The following is a 27,561-nucleotide window of genomic DNA, read 5'->3' as shown; positions in this document are numbered from 1 at the left end:
TGCCATTTTTGCGCAATGCGAATGGAAATTTTGCAAGCGATTCAAATTACTGATATTTCCATCGATGCATTTGACACATTTGAAGCACGACTTGTAATCGTATCCCCGACTTGGGCTCAAGTTGGCCGGAACTGCAGTGCCACACGTCTGAAAGTCTAAAAGGCATTCACGCAATCGCAATCTCCATTCAAAAGTTGCCAGCTATTAGCAGCTCTCATTGTGGCCTTTCCTCGCTTTTTCCACTGCTACTGCAAGAGTTTCCCTGCCGTTAAGTCATTCTTGAGATACTCGACGCCTGATTTTCCACTCAAGTATGGACTGCATTGTTGTTGCCGCTGGCAATTGATTGCTTGAGTCATAGACTTTAGGCCACAACGGGTTTAAGTCCCGACCAGGCAGTAGCCATAATACTAAAGGTATGTCGAAATAAAAATACCCTTTTTCGGTATAAAGTTGGAACCATAAACACATAAAATTAAATTTTTGTTAATGTAGAAAAAGATGAATTATTTGTTAAGTGAAAAAAATCAATATTGGTTTACTGACACATTGAATAAATAAATGTTAATGGAGTGATAATTATATTCTTTTAAAATGATAAATGAATCACAAATGTTAAATCAAAAGTGTTACAAGTCAATGTAATGAAGATGTCAATGCCCAGTAACTACCCCCTTGAGTAGTAAGTTCCCTGATAATATTTAAATTCGTTGGAAGTGAATGACTCGGAAACTGACTGTAGAACCCGCCAATAAGTCTAGCCAGCATTTCTTTAATTAGTGTTTAATAAAATAAATCGAAACTAAGTGACAATCAATCACATTGTAATGCAACAAAGACCCCCAAGCTATTCGGTTACCTTTGAAGTCCCCGAACAGAATCGAAAACCTTGGGTTAGGGTATCGATACCTCGGGCTTGTTTGCCCAGCCAAAAGCACTCGTTCCAGTATGCTTGTCGCCAAACCGGAGCAGTTTGCCGCCGCGGCTCCACTTCCTCACAGTCCCCGGCCCAATCCCAATCCGAATCCCAATCCCAGTCCCAACAAACAGCGCCAACAAATTGCCACTCCAAAGGTGTTGGAGTCGCTGTCGCCGCCGTCGTCATCATGTTTGTTTGCCTTTTTTTGGTTATCGCTGACACAACAATGGGTCGTAGCCGTTGCTTTTGGCGCGGGGCGGGGCGTATACGTAATATTTGATTTCTATTGCAAATGCATTGGCAATTTGCAACCCCGAGTTGATTGAACTGTCAATCGCCGGCGGACATTGCGATATAGTTTCGCTAATTTTGTGCATGTCTGCATTTATGAAGGCAAGCGATTAGGCCATTTGCCTAATTAAAATGCCCCACAGTGCAATTTGGCCAAATGAGCGATGGGCTAAGAGGGGACCGCAGACTGGGACAGCTTGTATTATAAATATTTAAATAGGCTTTGCTTTGCGAATGGCTAATGGAGCTGGAGTCCGGATATAGAGGTGGGGGCTATATGGTCACCCCATAAGGTAAATGACATTTAATTGGCCCACACTCGCCGGCGAGGGGCGGAAATTGACCAATTGACATACATTTTTAAAGAGACTGCATAGGAAAGTAATTGCCGTTCATTGGAAACCATTTTTATTTTTGTTTTCGACCTCCTGCCTCGATTCCCATCGACTTTATTAAATATTTAGACTCTTGGCTTCTGCAAATTTATGATTTCTTTTAGTTCCCTTCTCTTTCTCCTCGCTGGACAATAAAAACGAGAATAGCCGCGGCGAAAGAAAATAGCATCACGTTCCACAAGACACAGCTAACTATAAAATTACACCCAGATATCTGAGGCAAAAGGCAAACAAACAGAATCATAAAAAAATGCCGCACTTTTCCTTTGGCTCTGCGAAAGATTTTGCAATTTATTTCGTTGGGATTATTTTCGGATTTCTTCTGGTTTTTTAGTCATGCCCGGCAATTTTTAGAGCAAAAAAGAAGCAAAGCTGAGTTGCGCAAAAAGGCCAGAAAGCAGAAGACCGGGCGAAAAGTGAGAAGAGAAAATTTTTATTGCGCGAAATCTAACGGCTGACCTTTGACCCCAGATCTTTGCGAGTCAAGGTCAACCTTCTGTCGGCACGAGCGTACCCAGAAATACGGGTCAATCGCAGATAGCCAGTACCAAGAACTATAAACCTCTTTCTCCTCCGAATTCCTCACAGTCTCCGCCAAAAGCATTCGCTATAATGCGTCATCATAAATCCTCGGCCAAATGAAATTTTCGTGTTTGGCTGCAAACGATGGTGCCATTTATATTCATTAGCAATTGATCGCCGATCATTGGGAACTTTTACAATCCAGACTCTTACCCATGACTGACAGACCAAACGATTCGCGTCCTCGACTTTTATCGACCAAATGGAAATTGCAAATATAAAAAACCAATAACAATTATTGAATAATCGCTGCCTTAAGGCTATAAAGCTAGACTTTAAATGCCAAAACATGCACAACATTACCTAATGACATCGGATTGGAAGTCGCTAGTTAATTATAATTAATGAAACATGAATTTATTTAAGAAGAAAATAATAATTTATTCAAAAGGCCTGAGAGAAGTATTAGGGATTTCCTAGATCATTTACAAACTATTTGAAAGCGGATAGAATATTCTTTTTAACTCCCAACTTGATAAATTAAACATTTAAATTTACACGAAATTGTATCTTACCTAACCAAATTCCCAAAATTTCTGACCAAGCTTCAAAGCGTATTCTACCTTCAACTTCTAGCTCTGCTCACTCACTTGTTTATTTTAAAGACTTGTGCTTGCTAATTTAAATTTATACCGCTCGTAAAACATTTATAAACTTTGGAGCTCGAACTGCTGCTGTGGCTGCCGTGGAACTGCTGCTCGTGGGTGGGCGGTTGAATAAATCAAATCTGTCTAGCAGATAACTGGAAACTTGCTCTGGCCTAAGCGAACTGAGTTGGCCAGAACCGAGAACCGAGAGACTCCATTTGATGTGAGCTGTCAATGTCTGTTTGCGATGGTCAAACCCCCGGGATGAGGCCCATCGTTAATCACCGAGCTACTAATTGATTTTTCAACTGCATTCGAGACACGTTCCGCCGGTTTTCCTGCCCAAATTAGAGGTGCTTTACACTTTTAATTTCGCCCCCAGCGAAAGTGGCAAGTCCAGGTGTTCTGGGAATTTTCTCCTCTTCTCCAAGCGGGTCCAAAAATCCAGCTAGCTAATGAACTTTTGAGTAGCTGAGAACTTATTGATTAGCCGTCGTCTTCTTTTTGGCCAGAGAGATATTTATGGGTTAAGGGGTCGATTTAGCAGCGGAAAACATCTCTCAAGTTGACTATTAGCCTTTGTTCTAAACACAATCATTAGTATATTACCCAAGATGAAGCGTGACTTGGGGCTATTTGAGACTTGATTTTCGACCATTCTGCTTTACGACCTCTCTGCGGTTTCCGATTCCCTTTCTTTTGCTAAACCATATTGCTCTAACTAGAGTTTATCTTCCCTTTAATGCCGCAGAAGCATAATTTAACAGGAAATCGTTAGCGAGCGGCGTGCTTAAAATAGTTTGCTCCACCTCCGATCATCTGGGGATGCATTTCTGCTGCAGACGCTATGGCATTTAAATGAAACGCTGCCAGAATTAGAACTGTAAACAACATGTGTTGAAATGCCTAATTGATTGACTTGACTCAGCGGCACCTGACTGGTTGGAGAAAGAGGTAGGAAAAACGAAGAACTGGCTGGGAAAATTATGGCATTGGCATTCAAGCGGCATCTGATGGATTCCCAAAGACGTTTGATCAATGGCCGGGAGTCGAGAGTACGATTGCGAGCTCTGAAGTTCGCGGAAGAATGCAATTAAGACACTTTAATGATGTGCAGTTATTAAATCAATTTTCCTCAACCTGCCAGCCCGCTCGCAATTTATTACCTAACCGCTTCTTCAGCCGCTTTATGACTTTGCATAGAGCAGCGAACTGCATAGAGACTACGGGCTCTTCCAATTACGGCCGACTCTCCAGGTCCAGACAATGGCCCGTAAAACATTCTAACACCGATCTCCCGAGCGGCTTCAATGGCTTTCTGGCACTCTAGCCAACTTTCCAATTGGCAATAAAGCATGCGAAACCAATAGCATTACTTCTTTCTATTTTTCTTTATTTTTTCGCGTTTACTCGTATTTGTTGACCACAAACTGTTGATTACCAGGCCGAGATACTGGCCTTTTCACGCGCCCTCCAACCGCAGAAAACCAGACACAATGGGGCATTGGAGGCGTTGGTAGAATGCCCAAAAAAGGTATCGGCATTTTGGCCACAAAAACAACCGACTTTGGTGCAGTTTTCTGCTCTTGAGCCTCTAACGGTAGTTCCAGCTAACGAGCTAACGTAAATTAAGATCGCTTGTTCTGTTCTTACTCCAGCTTTTCTCGGGGTTTCTTGGTTTTCTCGGTTTCCAGGCAGCATCTTTCGTGGAACAAAAACCAAATGTGTTCGGCGGCAAAAAATAACCGAGAAGTAAACAAAAGATTCAGCCAGAAACAACAGAGCAGGAATGGGGAATGGCCTCCTCTCGATTTGCTCGTATTTTCCCAAAAACGGAAAGGCCCGGCGAAGACTTCAGACTTCACTCAACGCCAACGCACCAGGCACGTACATATATATGGCTGCAGATCCCGATCCCCCGACCCAGTTTTCCATCTCCAAACCGAACTATACCATCCCCATCCCCAGCTACACACGCACCATCCATGAGATACCCCTGCCCGAACTCATTTGCATGTGGGCAGTGGGTCAGTGACTGGCGGGAAATCTATCTATCAGTCAACCGAGATTCTGATGGCTTGGTGGGCAGTTAGTGGGGATAGGTTCTCCTTGGATAGTTATGGCCTTTGTCTAGTCACCACGCATTATCCCCCTGCTCCCCCGATCTCTTGGAAAACAAATCGCATTTTCCCCACCCACACCGACTTTTTCTCCTCCGCTGACTTTTACAAAAGTCTTCATCGGCCGCAACTGTAATAAAGAACTACATACCGTATACAAATCGATTTCACCCAGTTCCCTGGTCGTTTTCTTTACATGCAGCACATATTTTCTTTTATGGCCACCCGTTTTTGTTGGGTTCTAGCCAGAGAGCAGCCATAAAAAACGATTGCCCCCGTGGACGTCGATGCAAGGAAATCTACCTTATAGAGAGGACCCAACCCAGCTGAAATCCAAGCCGGAATTTCGGCCTGTCCAGGTGATTGCGTGCAACATGCGCTCGGTTGTCATAAAAGTAGCCACTTTATGACTTACTTATGTGGTGTATAGGAAAAACAGAAACAAACCAGTCAAGGGTAAGAAACTCACAACTTTGAAGTCGCTGCCATCTCACGGCGGAAATAGACCTAATGATCAATTAGCTCCGAATCGCGCTGCCGTTAGCTTCCGACTTGTCCACTGGGAGCGTCCAATTTCTGGACGATGGATGGATTTCGAGTTGGCCGTCGGCGAGGGGAGCTGTCGCGGTAATGCGCAACTATGCGTCACTGCAATTAGCCCAAAGCTCTAATTGGGGATGGTTAGCTGGGCATAAAATGTGTATTTTAAGGCCCATTACGGATGGCTTCCTGTCGCAAGAAACTCGCCGCAGCGCAGCTCGCCACGGCAATAGAAAATCAAATAGAAGCCGGAGCAGTTGGAGCTGTCAGAAGTGGCCGTCGTATGATGATTGCGCAAGCGACACATAAGCGAACTGCAACTCCCAGCTCGCCGCTCTGAGATCCCAGTTCCAGATCCCAGATCCCAGCTCCCAGCTCCCAAAGCAACTCCGACTCCAGCAGCAACTGCTTTAATTGGAAATTGTTGCAGCAGAGGCATCGCCATCGTCATCCGCAGCAGCACCAAGCAGTCAAGTGTTCTAGTTACGTGGCTGTCGTTTGCTTTCAATCTTTTGGCGCTCCGGCGCTGGCAATTGCATCACGCAAGGCTGAGAAGTGAGCCGAGCTGCCAACGGGTTTGGCTGCGGGTTTGGGATGGCTGCCATCTATCTCTTCCACCTCCTTTGGCTACTTTCTAAAGCCTTTCCCCGCCGCACCAGCATCAGGCTAAAAGTGCACAGGAGAAAAAGTCTGGCGAAAAGATTTGTGGAGCTCTCTTCAAAATCTAACAAGCCTAAGGATTAACTGAAACGTTTGTTTTTATCATGCGTTCAAAGATTTCGCAGATTTTTTAATTAATTGGCAGCATTGTTGGCGGATGATGCACTTGGCATCATTGCCAACATTTGCTTCGATTGAGTACTTGGCATCATTGCAACGTCTATCCACTCTGCCAACCTATACAAAACTTTCCTTGCATTCTAGTTTCCCGATCTAGTTTTCCAGTTTTTTCCTCAAGTGTACAGCTTCAACTTCTCATCTCTTCTCAGCCTGGTTCACTTGGTTACTGTGCGCAGTTTTTCCCCCCGGTTTCCTTTTTGTTTTCCCCCGTTTCTAGTTTTTTGTCTTTTTTGTTTAGCGCCCAGGTAACTGTTCCCCACTACAACAACGCCAACCCCGAGTTGCAGTTGGGAAACTGGTGCAAGCTTTTCTGCTGCGTTTCAGAGCTCGGTAGTTGTTGGTTCTTCTGCGCTGCTGCAAATTTGCAGTTAGTTCTACTGTTGTGTTGTCCGCCGTCGAAGTTGTCGTCGTTGTTTCTTTGGGCTTTGATTTTGCTGCTATAGCAGCTATAGCTGCTATACTGGTATACTACTATGTATGACATTACTTGTTCACTTTTTTCCTATTTTCTTTTCGCCTCAAATTGGAAATTAACGTGCTACAACTAGGCTATAGGATCCAAACTGAGCAACAACAACTGCAACGGCAACGTGAACAGCCCTTTGTTCTTAAAGTTTTTACAGAAATTAATTAAGTGCCTCGACTGGGAGCTAGGGGATTTATAGAGGTTGTTAGGAAAGTTGCTGCTGCCTGTGCTCCGTTGTTAGTTTTGTGTCACATGAGCCAAAAGTCTATAAATTTGCAAGAGCCATAAAATTAGCTCGTAAAGTTTTGTTTTTAGTACAGCCCCCATTTATATGTATGTACAGTGTGCCCCCTATATACCCACATTCACATTTATAATGTCACTAATTAAAAAAGCGGATACCAAAACCTGAAGTAATTTGGTGGAGCATTATTTTATTGCCGAAGATGGGAATCAGTCGAGTGGATTTACGACCCTGGCCAGTGATTAGTGATATGAGAAGTGGGTAGCAAACCTTAAAGTGTCTTGTCTTCCCGCTTAATGTGACACCCGAAATGAGTGGATCCCCTTTTATTTTCAATGCCCCAATCAATTCGTCGTTTTAGGCACCGTTTATGACCATCAAAGAGTCATTTATAACCGAAACAGTTTTGTCAAATTTCGATGGCCAATCCTTTTTAACCGGAGGAACCCGCTGACAGCTGCCGCTCATCGCTGATGGATGGGTGTTTTGCAGCTTTCGGTTGGAGGAAGACCGCGATTAGAGGCGCTGAAAGGGTTAACCAGGGATTTTTGATGGGTAAATGGGTAGATGGGGAAATGGGAGGCCTTTATCAGTAATCTGTCAGTCGGGGCCAACATCATCATCCGCATTCGCGGCAGCTTCAAAGGCGGCGACATCTTCTGACTGACTGCGTGGTCGGTGTTTGACGTTGAATTTACAAATTACAACTAATTAAAAGTTGATGAGTCTGCGTGAGTGAAATCAGGCGGAGGCATCTTCCCCACCATCCCCATTCTGATTTCGAATTCCCCCGGCACTGATAAGCAAATGAGGAAGTCAGAGGAAAATTCTTTGAAAATTGTATTTATTTTTGTGCTCACTTTTTCCCCACTTTGGTTATTTGCGCAAGTCATTCGAGTGTTCTGGTTGTCTGGCTGATGTTTATCTGGGGGAACTATGATGGGGCATCCGCTGCACAACATTGTTGGACAGGAAATGTTTTTGCCGCAGAGGTGCAAATAAAAATATTCGCATAATATGTGCGACAAAGCTGCATATAGTCCGATATCAAATCAAATTTCCAGCCATATCCTAAGCCAATAAAGTAAATGTGCCCGAAATAAAGAAGAAATTTTACAGCTTCGAAAAAAAGTTGGCAATAAAAATATTTCCCGAAATAATTGCGAGAGCATTTGCCATGGCAACTGCTAAGATTTCCATAGAAAGTATCTCGCTTTGCTCTGCTCAAAAGATGGAAAAAAGTAAATGCGCAAAATGAAAACATTTTTATGTCGATTTGTGTGGGAAAGAGCAGCGAAAATGATTATGACAACGATGATGACGTTGACAATGACAACACAGCCAACAGCAACACAACAGCAACTCAGCAGCAACATCAGCAGTTAAAGTTGCTGTTGCAAGAACCACAATTGCGGGAATTGACTGATCCACACTAAAAAAAAAATAGTTTACATAATGATAAATTCATGATATTTTATTCACACATTACCATAAAGAAACTTATATTATTGTCTTGAATTCAGCGACTATACTTATAAACCGATGTTAGGGAATAATTTGTAGGGGTATTCTAAGAAAAGGCTCTATAATATATGGGTCAAAAATGTATGAAAAAATAAAAAAAATTTTAAATGGGCATAAGTTACCATTTTATTTTGTAGCAGAACGACGTTTTGATTATTAGTTTGGGGATATATTAATATTTTTCCGATATATTTATATTGATATAAATTTTGTATGAACGTCACCTTTACTATTCAAATTTCACATGGTAATAGAACACTTTTTCAGTGCAGCCAGCCCACAGAACTCCAGCAAGTTGTGGAGAAAATAGAAAAAAGAGTCAGACAGTTAGGTTATCGGCATTGCAGCTTCATAATTAAATATTGTCAACATGGAGGCCGTTGCTGCCATGTTGCTGCTGCAGATGTTGCAGATGGTTCAATTCCTGCAGCCGGGGACGCGTGCAATTTGATGGCCGAGAACAGGAAGTGCGAAAACTATTAGTGGCACTTATTTATTCATTAGAGCCAGTTAGAGACACCCAGCTCGCTGTGCTCTAATTATGCAGATCGTTGGGGTTGGAAAAGCTGACAGCTGGACAAAGACGACAACGACGGCACTGATGATGATAATGAAGCCAACAATGCCAATAATGACGAGGACGCATCAGGATGCAGGCACACGCTGCTCATTTCGCTATTCACACATTTGCATAATAATGCCGACGAGATGTCAATGCACTGGGTTCGGTTTGGGTTCAATGTGCGTGGTATTATGAGTTATAGGCCTTGCCCTTGCTTACCTGCTTGAGATATCTTTTATGGGGGCCTGGGTTTTATGCCTTGCAATCACTGGCTTATCAGCACACACAAATCAGAGCGGATCCCGAAATATTTATAGGGACGAACACACTTTTACGGCTAGATGTTGATTGTATGCAAAAATGATATTTAAGTGGGAACCCTCGGTTCGGTTTTATTTTATTCCTCCGGTTTGCGCCACATGGGAGCGATTTCCGCAGAACTCCGGCTCCTGCTCCAAAAAACACACTCACAAACAACACACACGCCGGGCAATAATAAAAGCGTAAATGCTTATTTATTTGCAAGTCGTTCGCAAAATGCGCTCTTGTATAATTTATGAAGACCGCGCACACGACGTCGACAAGCTCGAGAAATGCGAAATGCGATGGCGAAATCCGAAAAACCGGGCACAAAAATAAAGGCGAAATTGAACGTTTTTTATTTGATATATTCTTGCGTTGATGGGTGTTCTTTTTTAGAATCGGTCAACGGGACCCGGACCCTCATAAAAAGAGACCCCTTTAAGTCACTGAATTCGATTGTCTGGGGGTCAGAGGTTAGAGGTCAGAGCTGGCGGAGCAACTGCAGTCCATCAATCACAACTGCCGAATGCAGGGCCCCGAAAAACGAAAAACCGCTGAGCTTGCAGTTGGCCAACCAACCGATCAAGCGGACCAAACCGACCGATACAAACGACGACTGCCGAAATCCAAAATCCGAAACCCAACCTATACTATAGCGAACCCCGATCCGAACCAGAATCCAGTGTTTCCGCTGCAGCGTGCGATACGTGCGACGGTTGAACAGCAACTGCTCGAAAATCGACTTGGAGCCGCCTGGCTGAGCCCCCGGGTGGAACCTGTTCCATTGGGGTGGACCGCGAGTGTGGATGGTGTTGCCACTTCGGAGTGGAGTCGGCACATTTGGCGCCAACTTTGGAGAGTTTCGTTTGCCGGCTGACGAGAGAGAGATTAAGTCAGCACGTGGGTTCAAAGTTGGGCATTAAGAATGGCTTAAGACTTGTATTAGAGACAGTGCCTTCAACTTTTAGTTTTCGACAAAGTGTATTACGCACTATAGACTCAGTTCAGCAAAGAGCATGATATTATGAGTCCAGTGTTGATTTATTTCTTGCACATAAGGTGGTAACCTACGTTTAATTTGACATTTTAAGGCTGTCTTATTACCCAATATCTTCTTAGTAATGTTAAGTAAAATGGTTACTATTTTTTAGTTAAGGCTTATTAGGCCTTATAAACTTTATGATCCTAAGTGGACATTTTAGTTTATCTACTATTCATATTTTGTATTTTTCCCGTTTTTAGTAATAATTGAATTTTCCTTTAGCACTGGTCATGTTACGAACGAGTGGAGCACAACAAACTGCAAGAGGTGTGTAGAGTTGGAGAGCGCATGCGCACACTGAGAGCACAACGCTGGGGGAAAACCACTCCAGAGAAAGAGCTGTTGGAGAGCAGTTCAGCCGGCTAAGACTACGAAAATAAATGCCATGGAATTGACAGGGGCGGCAGTTGGATTTGGCTGAGTTCTTTTTGGGGGGAGGAGATACAGATACTCTAGACTGCAGGGGAAGGGGGCTCCAGTACTACGACTGGGGTTAGTCAGCATCTGCTTTGTATCTTGCACGCCGAGTGATAGCTAAAGATACATTCCCACTCCGCTTCTCATCTCGCGGGCATTAAGTGCGCTTGTAGCTGTCTATCAGGCACAAATCACCCCATAGAACGCCAATGATCCGGGCAAAGAAGCCCAGGCGATCCGGGGAAAAGGAACACTCCCTCCGCCGCCTGTAATTTGCAAACCGCAAGTGACCGAGACACATCGGAATTCGCATTCTTCGAGCTGAAACGCAGAAATCCACAAAATACACACCCCCTGCCTATCGATCAGTGGTCATCGGCTGTGGAATTTCCCCAGAAATATTTATCTACGCTAATTTCCCTGCTAAACTTGGGCAAGTGCCCAGGAAACCGAGAAAATCGAGGAAACCGCATCATTTCTGCTGCTCGCGTGCCAGCTTGTTGCAACATTGCAACATCGCAGAACGCCTTCGACTCCAACTTCCCATAGAAATAGTTTCGGCTGTCCAGTTTTGTTCAAAGGTTCAGGTACCCAGGTCCAGATACAGAGATGCCTCCTCTTTGTGGCTCTGTGGCGTTTGGTTTATGGTTTATGCGCCGCCGTTTTTGGTCTATTAAAATGATTGCAGTATTTACGTAGCGCTTTTCAGCCATAATTTGTATTTGCTATGCTCATCATCATCATTGGGCAGGGGCACTGGCGAAGGCACATCCTCCTTCTCTGCGGTTTCCCTGGCTTCTCCTCGGTGCAGCCCCCGGCATTTGACCCTTCCTCTAAGACTAAGCTCTTCTATTGTTTATCTGCAACGAGCCAGGCCCAAAAACCAGTCTTTGGCCTCAGTTTCAGTTTCCTTTCCCAGTCTCTGGCGGATTGTGCGTTTATATTTCCTAGGCCTTATCGCCCCTGGCGTCACATTGCCGTATTTACCACGATTATTGATCGCTTAATACGAATTTGCTGCTCTTCGTGTTTATTTGTGCAGCTTAGGAGATACTGGGCTCTATTTTCATGCATAAATATTTGTCACATCGTGATCAATTACAGCTGGCTTTTGACAGACTCGCAGATACAGTGCCGTTGACTCGGCGTGAAAGTTGGCTTGGGAGTGGGAATTAAAGTCATAATTTATGCCAGGCCGGGCTTAAAACTTTCAGTTTCAGGGGACAAGTGAGTCGTGAGTGAGTGTGTGACTGACTTACTGGCTGTCTTCATTCAAGTGCCAGTTATTCGATCATTGCAGACATCAAATGCATATTCTCAGGGCGAAAAAATACAGCGAAGAAGAAGCTGGCGGTTTTCAAAGTCAATCGACACGCCCACCGAGGACATTGAACTGGGAGCTGGGTAACAAAGTGTGCACTTAGAGAAAATAATGTAACTATAATGAGATATGAGATAAGCTAAATACAAATACCTGGCCTTAGTAAAAAAAAAATAAAACCATGGTTTAACTTTCTTTAAGACTTGTGCTTTCCAAAATAACGAGATAGTTAGTGAAAATCCCAATCCGAAAGTCTTCCATCATCTTTTAGATCTCTTTCTTTCGGTGCAACATTAAATAACCAGTTTAGTGTGGCACATTTTTTGTACGAACTTCCGCTTAGCAGAAACGCAACCAATTTTGACAGATTACAAGGCAGCGATGCGGCCCGAAGGCATCTCTTGGATTTTAGCCTTTTGGTAAGCCACCAGCCGAGAGGTTCTGGAAGAAAGAACCCTAATCAATGGCCTCAGTGCAGGCGAGGCGATGCCATTGAACCATGGGGAATTGGGCATTGCGAATTGGCCCCAAAAATGCAAACTGGCTCACTGAAATGGCCAGCAGCAGCCGAGATGCCGCCCTGCTGCTTTCAATTACGTGTGCTGGCTACCAACAAAAAATTCAAGCAGAGCCAACAAATTTATGGCCCGAACAGAAACAGAATAAGAACAAGATCTGCATTTAAAAACACAAAGTCCGCAGACGCTTGCCAACGATTAAGCACCGCAAATCAAAATCAAAAGCCGGGCAAAAGTGCAAAGGGAAACCACGAGGAAAACCCCAGAGACCCCGGCGTCCAATGGAAAACCAACGCAAACCCGCAAATGACAAATGTTTGCACTGAGCGTTTTGCTTGAAATGCAACAAGAAAAGCGCCCAAAAAAATGTGAAAAACAGGAGCAGCAAAAAAACCAGGCGAAAACAACCATAAAGTGTTGAGTGCTGGCGGAAATCACTTGAAACCGAAAATAAATCAAAGGAAACAATAATGGAGCACCAGCAGAAACAAAGAGGCAAAAGCCAAAATCGAAAAGGAAAAGCGGAAAAGCGGAAAATAGCGCTGCCAGCATCCGCAGCCAACATACAAAAACCGATAAAGGCAGCGAGAATCTGCAGGAATAATAAAGTAAAATAAAATAAAAGGGGAAATCACCAGCTGAAACAGTAGTAAAAAGCCCGGGGACCAAAAGCATGACACAAACTCAAACTCGAACTCAAACCCCCTTTTTCAAGATCCGAGGACCCGAGCAAATGTCCTTGTGAGTCGGCGTGTGATTTATGTCCCATTGTCCAGTGATGTCAACCTGGCCAAGCGTCTGCGGAAAGTCTGGCCAGCCTTAATTGCTCTGGCGGTCAGCCACGCCCCCTCCAGTGCCACCGCCCACCTACCGCCCCCGCCCACGCCGACATATCCCGCAATTACAGAGGCGACGACTATTACTCACCTCTTATATGGGGCTTCTCGACGAAGATTGGATGCAATAAAACAAAAGGCGCGATAAGATGTGATATTTGGAAACTCGAATGCAATTCGGAGTGAATCGTTCTGCGAAAGCTATTGAATACGTGGAATTGATTCGATATTTTTGATTTTTCAATTAAGTAAACAAGAAATGATAATAGATTGTAAACAATTATGATAGATGGTTCACAAATCAATCAAAAATCATTCCTCTCATAGCTGTACAAGGATCTTCAAATTCAAGTATGAACATTAAATATAATTATATGTTTTTTTATTAAATAAATAAAGAGATATAAGATATGATGTACATATTTATGAAGTATTAGATACCTTATATGAAAAATATTCTTAACAGCAAAAAAAATTCTACCTTGTCTATAAGAAAAACCTACCCAAGCATTTATAACCTCATTTATCTGCCCTCGATTACAGGTATACAAACATAATTAGAGAGCACTCCTGGGGCTTAATCTTTCGGCTGTTCAGAAACGCTCGATTGCCATTTAAAGGATTATAATTTTTGCATTGCCGAAACTAAAAACTTCAGACGCAAACTTTGCAGACAGTTTTTGTGCCATTTAAACTCGCTTTTGGTTCGGTTCAGATTCAGAACGGAGTGTTTCCAGAGCGAGAAAAGGGAAAAGGGATCCGTTTAGTTTTTATTTGGCCGTGCGGCATTTGAATTCAAATGTGCTCTTAAATCGGCTTAGTTTTGCGAGCAGCTTTTATGTTCCAGGCGGCTTAAATTAATGCGCCAGCAGGGACTTTGTTCAAACAAAACAAAAAGCAAGGCCCACACTAAAATGAAATATGAAAGAAGGGAGTGCTTTTCGGCCAAATAGTTGAACGGATTTTCAGCATTTATATGGCCTGAGTGAGTGATTTTAATTGATTTCAAGTCGCCGGCTACTGCTGTTTACCCCTCCACCTGCTTTCCCCCGAGAGTCATAAACACTGGACATCCATTGAGTTGGCTCTATCTAATCAGCGCCACTTTCACGCCCACTTTCAGTCAAAATCACTGCCGAGTGTTGTGAAAATTAGATTGTAAACATTTTTAATTTGCCTTGTTAGTGCCGAGATTGCTGTTAGAGCGATTGGTGGAATACCCTCACTATCAGCAGTGCAGTAAGTTATATGTTTTATGGGTGTCGTTACAGTTTACTGGGCTATCTGCAATACAGAAAATAAATTCTGAAAATATGTTCTGATTAGAAAAGACACCAACTGCCATAAAGACCAATCTTTATTGCTCAATCATATATATTGTTTACATTATTAGATGGTTCAGTGGGTGAAATTTGGATTATAAAAACGAATCTATGCCGAAACCCTGTTCATAACATATAAATATAATAGTAATATTTCTGCATGATAATACAGGTATATCATTTACAAACAGTAGGAGTATGTAAGAGTGCTGCTTGATTGAATAGCAAATGTTATAAATTAAATTTTCGCCCGCTAAATGGAGGGGTAAACACTTGATATAGCCATCCATTTACCGGCTAAAGAGTCCAATCTGCTGCGATTTCCCAACTATCTACGATGTTATGGGCCTGATGCACGTGCCACGTGCCTCCTCGTGATTCAGGAATTATCCAACTGCATTAACGACCGAATGGATCTGGGAATGGAGTTGGGGATGGAGTTGGAACTGGAGTGAGGTGTGGATGCCTCGGGAGTCGCAGCCATGCGTAATGCACTCCGGCGTAGTTTTGTTTCTGCGTCTCTGTTTCGAAGTCATAAATTTTTATGGGCCTCATGAAGCAAACAGCGGGAGGCAGTCTTGGGTCTTCGGTCTTGTTCTTGGTAAAAGTGGGCAAACGGTTCATTAAAGTGAAGAGCTGATGAGGGGCTGAAAAACTACGCCCTGCATTGGATTTGAATGGCCAAAGACGCACTGTACAGTGCTCACTGAAGAACTTCTCGTTGTTTCATTTGGTTCAGAATCATGATACCATCATAACACGAGAATATTTGCTTAAGAGTATTACTATTCAGATCATTGATGGATCTTACTTGATTAAACTAATATTACTACTTTAAAGTGTAAGTCCTACACTCGTATCATAATTACCAAACTTTTCTATTAATTGCTTGAAGTTAGTGAGGTAGGCGAATGGCACTAAAGACCCGTTACCAACCAGAATTTTCTAGACCCAAAAGTACTCGTCAACATCCGTTGGATAAGCGCGGCTAATCAAATACGATCTAGCCAAACTGCAGAAATACTTGGGCCAAAAATAAACGGCCAGCGAACCGCTGCTGACAATGGGTCATCATCAATTATGCGATCGCTTCGCTTAACTGAAGTGCGACAGCGAATATCTCTATATCTCGGGGGTGTATAAAAATAAGAACCGTTTGCCAAGTCGCTGGCGTTTTCGCACCGACCACTTAATCAAAAGTCCGGAGACATGAGCAAACATTTTTGGCTCGCTCTCTCTCCGCCGGAATGATAAGCGCAATTAACGGCATTACACGGCAGGTGGGGCAAAAGCCGGCCACTTACAGACGATTTTGGCCAGTGGCGATAAGGCCGGCACCCGGGAGCCACCCAACAATAATTGGTCCGAACAAGCTGTCATGAGTGGCGAAGAATTAAAAGCCGCTCGCAATTAAAATAAATAAGTTAGTAATAGATATTACGTAGAGCGAAGCGCTGCTCCACGAAGACCCGAAACCCCGAACCCAAACGAACCCACATCCGATATTCCGCTACTGGCGAACTGGACAAGCGTTTGCACCAGCCTAGTGCCAAAAAGTTAAATAGTTGATCGAGAAAGGGCCCAGCGGATGGCCGTTAAACCGCAGCGCGCGAAAAAGACAATAGAAAATCGTCGCGAATCGTCGCACTCCTGGGAAAAAAAATTGAGTCCCGTGATTCAAAAAGAACGAGTTGCAAAATATGACTAACCGGAGAATGGATATTCTTGGAATTTTCGTACTCATCATCAGCTGCTTGGGATTATCAAGTGCGTCCGGAGTGCTCTTGGGTGACCTTCAGCAGGACTTGGGTACGTTAAAAGGACCTCCTTGGATTTCCTTTCTACTTTTTTTTAAGTTTCGTTAACATTTATTTTCCGGACACAAAAAAGTTGGTTAGCGCTTGGAAGGATCAAGGATATAATATTAAAATAAAATCTAAGCAGCTATGTTTAATATTTACATTTTAATAAAAATGAAAAATTTTAATAAGTTAAACTAAAATTAATTTGGTTTTAGTGAAAATTTAAATTGACTTATTATTGCCTTGTGACTGTCTTTTTCACCAAGTTGTTTATCAACTAAAATACGAAATGAAATTTAAGCCCATCTTATCAGAATATTACTAACTTTATCTTTTTACCCAGCTTACAATCATGTGACAAATTTTGTTTTCTCAATAGGGTGCTTTTAATAAATTTCACAATTTTGTAAAACACGGAAATCATTTTAAGTTTTCAACCAGCCAGCAATTTTAATAAAACTTTTAGGGAAATACTGAATACCAACTCATGTGCAGAAATTTTTTGAAATCAAATTTTTTCGCCAGGATATTCGGGAATAATAATATTTCAACTTGTGTACCTTAATTTGCCCTATCACTATTAGACAATATATATTTTTAGTAAGTCTAGATTATTGTGACTAGTAATAAAAATTATCTGCACTCAAAAAACGTATCAATCAAATTGCAATAACAATTTGAAATGTACGTGCCCTGAACAAATAATATTCCAATTTCTGAAACGTATATTTTTTCTGGCGGTTATACATTACATAAAAAAAGGATGTTTCTTCAAATATAATATCAATCAAATATTCGTTTATGTAATTTTCCCAATAAGATAACAGAATATTGATTTCACAACATTATGTATTTATTTTTTATCTTTCCTTCCCCCAGCTGCCAATGGATCGGTTGTGCTGTCCCCTTTGAACACTTCGGATGCCTTTAGTGTGTCCATTAACCTCTCCCAATCGACCGTCAACAATTGTCCTTCGCTGGCGAATGCGGAATCCATGCCGCAAATGGAGTTGCTGACGCGTTTGACTGCAGGATGTCGCTATGACAAGATGGTCCCACCCGTCGTACACAACGAGGATGGTGAACAAGTCCCCATGGACATCTATGCCCGGTTCTACATATATGTGATGAAGAACCTGGACTCCAGTGATCTGCAGTTCATGGTGCAGGGTCTGCTGCAGTTGAGGTACTTGGATCCGCGACTGGCCTTTTCCAGCTACCTTCCCAACCGGAGGCAGCCAATAATGGGGGAAGCGGACCTGAAGAAGCTGCTCTGGGTGCCACATATATTCCTGACCAACGAAGAGGCCTCCAGCGTTTTGGGCACCAGCGCCAAAGACGAACTGACCACCATATATCCGAATGGCACGGTTTTGACCTCCACCAGGCTGCAGGCCACCCTGTACTGCTGGATGAACTTCCAGAAGTTTCCGTTCGACGAGCAGAAGTGCACTACGATCCTGGAGAGTTGGATGTATAACACCACGCTGGTGGAACTCCACTGGGAGACCAATAATCCTGTGAGCTTCGACAAACAACTTCAGCTGACGGAGTACAACCTAATTGGTTCCCTGTACAACGAATCCATCAGGGTCTCCAATGGATCCTACATGACTCACGGATCTCTGGAGGGCAACTACAGCATCATAAGCTTCACTGTCTTGCTGACCCGAGAAGTTGGCTACTACGTGATTGATTACTTTTTACCCTCGATCATGATAGTGACCATCTCGTGGGTGTCCTTCTGGCTGCAGGCCGATCAAACTCCGGCTAGAACCACCCTGGGTTGCACCACCCTGCTGTCCTTTATCACTCTGTCCCTATCCCAGGAGAACGATCTCATGAAGGTGAGCTATGTGACCATGTCGGAGGTGTGGTTCCTGGTGTGCACCATCTTTATTTTCGGCAGCCTGGTGGAGTTCGCCTTTGTGAACACCATTTGGAGGAGGAACAATGATTTGCAGCTCAAAAAGCGAACGACCAAGTACATTGTCAAATCCACATTTGTGCCAAATCTGAAGAGGCATCGTCGACATGGCTATCGAAGGACCGATAGCACCATGAGTACCATGAGCACCGCCAGCATGGACAAGGGGTGTGGCCCCAACAACACAGTCATCACCATAGAGACGCCTATCATAATCGGAGGTAGTCTTAGTCGCGAGGATTCAGCCATAAGTCTCGACGAGCAGGATGGGACTTCCACTTCGTCGTCCGGGGATTCCACCAAGGAGAAGCCCGGCCAGACCTTCGCCACCATGACGCCCAAGGAGGTGTCCCTGTGGATCGACCGAAAGATGCGCTTCGTCTTTCCCCTGTCCTTCATCATCTTCAATGCCCTGTTCTGGACCCTGGTCTACTGCCTTTAAGGATCCTTGAATATCAGACAGAGAGAGAGCCATTCTGTGATCCTGGAGCATCCTCACCCCTGCCTCATTAGCCTTAGTTTCTGAGGGTATGATGACACTTGCTTAAAATTCGGCCACCTGACTTAATTTGCTTTAGCCACTTATATCTTGTGAAAACCCTGTGTATTGCAATAAATATTTTCAAGCTGTTTTCAGCCGAATTTTAAGCAAGTGTGTTATGCCCTTGGTCCACAAATCCCCGACAGGTGATGGAGTTTCCCCTTTCCGGGCCGTACGTGTTATGTAGTCTGTATTTGTTTCTAATAAATTATATGTTTTGATACAACAAACACCTCCCCCGACTTGGGCACGTACAGATCTGATAAATACGTTCCTATTAGCAGCGCGCATGGGGCCATAAAACTCGGGCGATGATGGGGCAGTCGGCCAGCTATATTTGTATCAATGAAAAAATCATAATGCCAGCACGCCCCACTGCAGTTCAGCTCGATTCTTAATTAATTGGCCATGATGATGGGACTGTTGAAAAGTCTAGCGGTCGCTGGTGGTCGGTCCTCCTCCAGAGCAGTCCGAAGAATCCGTCGAATCCACTGAATCCACAGAATTTCCAGCGACCGCCTGCTCTCTTGATAAATTAACGGCTCATGCAACACGTAAATTGATTTTAAATTGCCTTATAAATGAACTCCAATTCGCCGGGCAATAAACAATGTGTTATTGCGATCTCCTCGGCTAGATGCCAAATAATTTCGCCCGCTCGTCGGCGGTGAGAATGGGAATTAATTTCCAGTGTCCATAACTTAGATCGATCCGAGGAACAGAGCGCATTACTATGCAAACCCACTATCGAGCCATCAATCTCGGCTTTTTCCGTTCTAGAACTCGTTTTTAACCAAGACACCGCCGCGAGGTGTACGTAATGAGATGTAATCTGTCAAAATTAAGTGTATCGCTGGACCACTGAGCCTCCTTTTCCCTTTTTTTGTTTTAGAGGAGGTGGATATGGCCATTGGCCACTGGGCAGTTGAAAAATTCGTTGGCAGCCTGAAACTTTTGAGGCTCAACAAGTTTATTGAACTCGAGCGAGGGCAGTTCTTTGCGTTCCGATCACCGGATGTTCCCATGTCAGGCGGTAAGCCCGCCATATGATAGATGCCCCGAACAGCTGTCCGCTGTGTACTTATCAATCGGCACCCGATTCTCGGTGAGGCTAAAAAAATTCAACGACCCAAAACAGGGCTCAACTCCCTCAACAGCACTTTTCTTTATCGATTGGGGGCATAATGGGTCAGCCCGGAGTTCATTTACACGCCGCTTATTTGTTTAGCTTAACTTCCGACTCCCGATTCCCGATTCCGATTCCCCAGACCGAGAAAATAAAGTGAATCCACGGAAACTACTGCCCCCTCTGCGCAAATGAGCTGCATAATAAGCGAGTGCTTCAGTCCGTTTGCTTTCCCATTTTTTCCTTATTTTTTCTTGGGGCCTCTCCTTTTTGCACATGAGAATTACAGACATTTTCATTTAATATTATGTGGTCCGGCCGTATAATTTGCAGTCACTTGCGACCGCTCGAGGCTCCCACACGTCGTCCCCGCGTTTCTCAACCATGAAGTTATAATGTAAATGCCACCGACTCCAGACTCAACCGCAAAAGCGGGCAACTCCATATACAAACGGATAAATTAATAAACAAACGAACAAAAGAACCAACACGAAAGACACAATTATTGTAATGCGTTACTTAGACTTTGAGATGGGGTTCCCATAGTGCAATGGGGTTTTTAAAAGGGATAGGCAAGTGATGGGATGAATTGAAGACAAGAATACAAATGGTTATTAAACAACTGTAAATTATTTTTAATATAAGTATTAGCCAAGCAATCTATACGAATAAATATTTTCTTAATTAGTGCAAGTATTTCCTACCAATATGTGTTGTATAATATTAAGGAATGGCATTATCTATAGAATGGTATTAGCTTTGATAAAACAAAAATCTGTTTTCATTGCTAAGCACCTTGTTTCTTTTTAATAGAACTTCCCCAAATGGATTACAGCTACATTCACCGAAGATAAATATCCGCCCCACTTGCTTACAAATAAACGACAAATATCCCATTTATCTTGAATGTCTTTGAGAATACTACTTATCCTCGGAGAGCATTATAAAGTCGTGGTCCAAAGACAACCCCCGTGTAAATACCCATTGCATTAGTTGGTTTATTTTTAGATGGTGGGAAAAATTCTATTTCGAGCCGCATTTGGAGCGCCCAACTCAGATCTCGCCTATCTGAACACCAGAATCAGAAACAAGGGGAGCAGTCTCATTGTTGTTATGTTAGTTTTGGTTAGCCAATTCTGTGTAGTGTTTGAAGCCTGTCTTTCGTCTAGATGTCTGGGCTGTGGACTTCAGGTTTGGAGTTCGTAGTTTGGGGTTTGCTGTGGGTATGGGTATGGGTATGGGTATGGAGGGAGTTCCATTTCCAGTCCAGTCACGCTCGGTGGGCGCTGGTTCAGAAGTCAAGTACGAGCCATTGCCGTCCACTTGGCCACAGCGTGCGAATGAGCCCAAGCCTAGAGTCTGGGCAATCGATTTTATGACTAATAGATGCCTTAAATAACTGGCCAATACCGGCTAATTTGGCCAAAGCCGTGTGCAAATTTAATGCACATCATGGCCGGGGCATTAGCATAAGCCTTTGCCCAGCGGATTAAGTTGCCAGTCCGGACAAACCGCATGGCTAATGAGAATGCAGCTTGAGACTTCGTGCTCCTGGTCCAGGTCCTCATCCTCATCCACATCCACGTCCACTTCCAGGTCTTGCGTATTTACATGCTGCATGCCACAACCTATTAACAAATTGCAAACAAAACTGGCGACCACACAGTAGCCGCCCATTTCAGGGGAAGGAGATGTAGGATGCGCACCCCATTCCCCCCGAAAAGTGGGCGTGCATTCTAAATTATGGTGCTAATAAGGAGCTGCCTCTGCGGCTAATTTAATGGAATGCAAACGCACTGTGTTAGTGCATCATTTTCCCCGAGGCTCCTGGGATGCCAGCTGGTTTCTGCCGCTGCCTTGACCCACGATGATCTTTCGGCGGACTATGACGATGGCGCCGGGCGATTAGGTGGCATGCAACCACGGCAGCTGCAACTAAAAACAGCACCACCGGTGGCGCCTGTGCACCACCACATAGCACTAGCACCACTCCACTCCACACCACACAGCACAGATTTGAATCATTCACTTGGCCTGAGCCTTGAATCGCCCAAAGGCCCCAAACGTTTTGCACGTTTTTCCAATGAAGCCGCAAATCGGAGCGCCCCTCCTGCGGTCATAATTAATGAAAATTGCAAGGGCACTTGGGAAAATTATGTGCAAGAAAATTAAAACTGGGTGTCACCCATTATGAAAACACATATTTATAAATAGCCCATTTAAATAAATAAATAATAAAGGGTGTTTTCATAATGGATTATTGAGAATATGCATGATTGATATGATGATTTTATATAGCAATATAGTTGTCATAAATATAATCTATGATCTAAGTCATCAAGTACTTAATGTTGCCAACCCATAACACTTTTTATATCATCTTAGTATACCATTTTAGAGGCCCCCCCCCTCACCCAAATATCCCATTTTATAGACCCCTCCTTTTTTCTAAATTTCTTTCCATGTAAATGCAACTGGTTTTCGGTTTTTCCTATATCTACCACGCCCCTTAGCTATTACGATCGATCGCTTGACGGGCCATTTCATTTGGCAAATACCTTTCGCAGGTAGGTAGCCATGTGACGACCCCAGTTTTGTAAACTCCCCTTAGGGCAGCGGTTATTAATTAGTATCTGCTTATCGCCGGCGCACTCGAGTCGAACATTTGTCATAGATATGTGTACCAAACAAAGGTATCTGAGTTTTTATGGCGCGGGAGTGCCCCACGAATTGGAGACGGAGTCGACTGACGACGTTAACGCGGCCCGATCTTATCGAGAAATGTTTTGCTCGCCGTGTGACACTATCTTAAATGGAACCGAGTCGGAGTCGGCCGGGTTGCGGGTTAGCCAACTTTGGCCCGGATGAGGAGCAGGCGCTCATCCGCAATTTATGGCCCATTGGCCCAGACCCCAGCCATTCTAATTCGAGGTTGGCAGGTTGGCTTTAATTAAACACGATATCGATAGTGTAAGTGCAGCAGCCTCCCAGCCTGGCGCCACCAGAGTCGCAGTTGTCTTTTGGCCCCTGTTTTGGCCACATTGTCAAATGGTAATCAAGAGAGGCATCAACCTGTCGCGGTTATCGCACCCAGTGCGCTAAACAGCCAGCAAACAGCAGTTGGCGCAGAGACAAACAAGCGTGACTGGGACTGTCTGGGTGCAGATCATGTACAGCTTCCCTGAGAATCACGCCTATGACTATGATGACTAAGAATTTCGGGATAATATATCTCTGAACTAAACATATAAATCCCTTCAAAAACACCTTAATAAATTGTATTCCGCTGTAACATTCCTACTCTAAATCTCTCTAGAGTGTACGCAATGCGTTTTAATATACAGGCATAAATTATACAAATAACAAGAACCAAAACTACTGGCTTTCATAGTTGTCATGACTTTTAATTTAAGGATATTAACAGGTATTTTTTAGAATAAAGTAAATTGTGTAAGTCTTGAAACTAAAAACCCACCAACAAAATATAACATATTTTGCGACCCTAAATCTATTTATAAAACAAATTTTAAAAATATATATTGTAATTTAATAATTAAAAACATATATTAAAGAGATTTTTCCCTACACCTTAAACTTATATATTTCATTGCAAACGTATTAATAATTTCCCAGACTCTCACAAAATTATTTTAAGAAGCTTTTATTAAATATGAATGCTGGTCTTGAAAAGACTCCCATTTAATTTGTGACTCATTTGTGAATGATTCAGACTCTCCGGCAAGTCTGGTCGCAGATAAAGCTCACCATTCCGCGGCAGTGGGCTCGGGGGCTCATTTCAGCTCGCCTCGTTTGCGGCAAGAAACTTTTGCAACTGCAACTCGGCGACTTGGCCATTACTTCCACCAGAAGATATTCAGCATCAGCTTAGTGCAACGGCACACACGCGCTCACAAAAGCCAAAAGTACGCGGGCCAAGAGGCAACATGGAAAAAAATTAGTTAAAAGATAAACATGGCAAGCCAAAGAGCAGGGCCATGGGCAAGGGCGCTTGTAGGGGGTGAGGACTGTAGCAGCAGTCTGTCGTGCTGCTCTCGGCTTTGTCTTGATTATGTGGGTTCAACAGCAGGCGAAGTAGGAGCTGCGGCCAAAATAAGATACTCGCATACACATCCCGGGCAACTTTGTTGCCGCATCTTGTTAGCCAAACGAGAAGCTTCACAATGGCCGGCAGCAGGGCCAAAATAATTGCTTAAAAGGCGCATTTTAAATATGACCAAATAACAAGAGAGATGCATGGCCGCAGCTAATTAAATACAAACACGTGCCCACATAACTCAAACCCAAAGCTCGAATGCTCCGCTACTGTTTTCTTGCGTCATAAAAAAACATTTTTGGCGAGCCAAGGGGACCGAGCCAGCACCTTCTTTTCGCACAAAGACGCAGCTTTGTCCGCAGGTCGCGAAACACACTAAAATTGCCCTATGTCGTCGTGCCGTTTTTAATTAAATTCATAAATCAGCTCGAGAAATGGAGAAATAGAGGGGCGAGTTCCACAGAAAGCACTCACGCACTCACAAAAAACCAGCTCAAGTGTGAACTTGTAACATATTCACAATTGCTGTTGTATGGTAAATACAATGAGATCTCGAAATATTTATTTACATTTCTCACTTTCAATCTAACATTGTTTTGTGAAAATTTGTATCCGTCGGAATATCAAACTGATACTTTGTAAGATGTCCATTTTAATTTTTTTGTGTGAACTATACATATGTGTTGTCTTATCTACTAAGATTTAATCTATAATAATTATGTAAAAATTTTTCTCTCTGTGCAGGCTAAAAAATAACTATTCGCGAGTGTGTCCGGGAAGTTGAGCATAAAAATATAATCCGAATTGTCCAAGGACCACTTTGCAAATTGTCAACCAGCCATCATCATCAGCTTCGTCATCTGAGCTTTTACTTGGGTCTTGGTTTTGGACTCAGACTTGGACTTGGACTTGGACCAGATGTCGCCTCCGCCGGCGGAAGCCCTTGAATCTTGAAATGCGAGAGGACGCGCTCATAATTTGTCTTAATTGAATGCGGACCCTCTGGATGAATGTCAATAGCAGCAAAATATTTGCCTTTCATTGTTCATGCAAATGCAAATGCAAACGAATGGAGCCCCAGACTAGAGCCACGTCTGTCCTCCCGCTTGCCTTCAACTTTTCACTTCATAATGGAAAGTTGCGAAAATATTTTGATTAGTTTGTGTCTTCATCCCGCGATTCAGACGGACTGCGACTTTGACTCGACTCCTCCTGGCTAAAATAATTAGTCTGTCGAGAGCATTGTTTGTTTGCACTTGGGCCGAATCGAAACTTTTTTGTCTGCCAACTCGCACTTTTCGGTTTCTGTTTGAATTTCGACTAGTAGCTGGTGGCTGCAGCAGCTTTCCCTGTTTGCTCTTCGGCAGGGATTTGAGTGTATCTCAGCCAGATCTCATTTGATTCACCCGCAGTTTCCCAGGGAAGCAGCAACCCATGAATATATATACACTCGTAAATGGCCGAAAACTTTGTCAAACCAGAAGAAAACACACGCACAACGAGGCCATGGAGACGCATTAGAAGCGTGGAGCACGTGGCATGTGGCACGTGTAAAATGCGGTACGTTCTTGATTTCGGTTGGAGTTGTTAATGGCAACAGTTGTCAGGGTTTCGGGGGAAGGAAAAAACACAAAAAAATCAAAGAAGCAAGATTTAGCAAGACATATGTGGGCATAAATAAAACCAGACCGACAAAAAAATAATGAATTTATCAAATGAAGAAGCGCTGGCGGGGGATTTGGCACCTTATCTCCTCCTTTTCGAGCTTCCTCCGAATGTAAGACATCTCTTTGGGAGCATTTCAAGCAAATCAAGCGAATTAAGTGGTGCTCATGTGGATATGTGTAGTGTGAAGTGGTTGTGCACACTCCGAAAAAGAAGGGGTTACTTGAGATTGCTTAAAGTAGGTTGTAAATATTGAAGAAGCTGATGATTCCAGTTGCATTCTTTAAATTTTCCAGCAGATTTTTGATTTTCTCTTTGGGGTTAAGTTATGGTTTTATGTATAAAATAAGCTTGATTTGCTTTCTGGGGCAAATAGATTACATAAAGTATATAATATTTTTTCAAGTGCACATGTGTGACCTGGCATTTCTTTGGCTGCATTCACAGGCTGCATTTCAATTCAAGCGGAAGTCAAGTGCCGCCAAGTGGGTGGTGATTCTGGGATCTGGCATTCTGGGATCTGGAAACTGGTGGCAAGAGTTTCAATTGAGCCGAAAGAGCCGAGAACCAAGTAATGAGGCGCCGCCAGTGCGCCACATTCTGCAGATTCCAATTCCGTGCTAAATAATTTCGTTAGAGCGAGCACAAAAGTCAAGCGGAACTGGAGCAGGCCCCGAGTCATTAGTGATATACTCGTAGTCGTATGCTCGCAGCGAATTAAGTGGAACGACGCCTTGTAATCACTACACAAAGCTTTAAAATTAATCATGCGACCCGCTGTCTTTTTGCTCGGATGCTGATGCTGATGCTGATGCCTCCGACATTTGTTTAATGGAGCCCGAGTTGAGGGGACATTTATTTTGGCGAAATGGGAGGGAAATTGAAATGCCAGACTTTGCTGCGAGGCGTGCCACTTGTCTCCGAAGTTCAGTTCAAGTGATGAACTTCAAAGGGAGTCGCAAGAAAGTGGGATACCCGAAACAGAAATGCCCTTAAATGGGATATAAGAAGTTATATGTTGCTTTATAATCCTTATCATATAAAAAGACAGCTAAAAACTGCGTTCTTTTAAAGTCCATACTTATAATGCATGGTCGTAAATAAGAAACTATCCCTAAAACGTAAAAGTCTTGGCAATGGCAAATTATTTATGGTTCCGCAGTAAAAACTCACCACAGTTAAACTAGAATTTCTTAGGAATTTATATAATTCAAGAGTCCCATGTGGCTAATGCCCTACCCCAATGGAAAGTTCCCGAGTCTTAGGCACATGACTTGCAAAGGCAAACGCGAAACTGTCGCTTTTTTGAGGCGAAGAGTTTGTCTTACACTTGTCTGCCTTTTCAGTGCAAGTTGTCGCAAAACTTTTTCAATAAGCCAGCACTTTTATCTGGTTCGTGTTTGTTTGCGGCTGGGAAGTTTGTTTGCCGGTGGAAAAGAACCTTTTAAGTTAATAAGGGCATTTTCCGGAATTTTCCCTTTGGAGGGGGCATGACTAAATGCATAAATGGTGGCCAGGCCAATCATAAAGTCCATCAATCATTAGAACCCGATGCCAAATTGTTTGAGGGCCGAGTGTCAATGGCCCCTGGAGTTTATCAATCACGCTTCCCCGGCC

The 27,561-nt window shown here is 43.4% G+C and overlaps 2 protein-coding genes across 11 annotated transcripts in view; one reads left to right on the top strand and one right to left on the bottom strand.

Annotated features, from left to right (window-relative positions):
• The window catches only part of LOC108010771 (band 4.1-like protein 4), a 58,696-nt gene extending 48,596 nt beyond the window's left edge, over positions 1-10,100 (bottom strand). For 7 of the 10 annotated variants that reach the window (XR_010654181.2, XM_065865347.2, XM_065865348.2 and 4 more), the window contains exon 1: positions 9,290-10,099. The gene's annotated coding sequence lies outside the window, so the exon portion shown is untranslated. Of the gene's footprint in view, positions 1-9,289 lie in introns of all 10 variants that reach the window. The other 3 variants (XM_065865349.2, XM_065865350.2, XM_065865345.2) reach the window with 2 other exon arrangements.
• Positions 10,101-16,161: 6,061 nt separating this feature from the next.
• pHCl-2 (pH-sensitive chloride channel 2) lies at positions 16,162-19,329 on the top strand. The gene is made up of 2 exons (XM_017075849.4): positions 16,162-16,638; positions 17,511-19,329. Exons 1-2 carry the CDS (start codon positions 16,530-16,532, stop codon positions 18,998-19,000), a joined length of 1,599 nt encoding a protein of 532 aa, XP_016931338.4. The 5' UTR covers positions 16,162-16,529; the 3' UTR covers positions 19,001-19,329.
• The last annotated feature ends 8,232 nt before the right edge of the window (positions 19,330-27,561 follow it).

The sequence above is a fragment of the Drosophila suzukii genome, chromosome 3 (genome assembly GCF_043229965.1).
Source record: "Drosophila suzukii chromosome 3, CBGP_Dsuzu_IsoJpt1.0, whole genome shotgun sequence".
In the NCBI taxonomy this organism is placed as follows: domain Eukaryota; kingdom Metazoa; phylum Arthropoda; class Insecta; order Diptera; family Drosophilidae; genus Drosophila; species Drosophila suzukii.
This window is presented reverse-complemented; position numbering and strand designations above follow the sequence as displayed.

Bases quoted from the DNA above. Each gene is read 5' to 3' on its own strand.
- pHCl-2 (XM_017075849.4), top strand. From the start codon at position 16,530: ATGACTAACCGGAGAATGGATATTCTTGGAATTTTCGTACTCATCATC. The intron at 16,639-17,510 runs GTACGTTAAAAG...TCCTTCCCCCAG, and splicing joins TGACCTTCAGCAGGACTTGG to CTGCCAATGGATCGGTTGTG.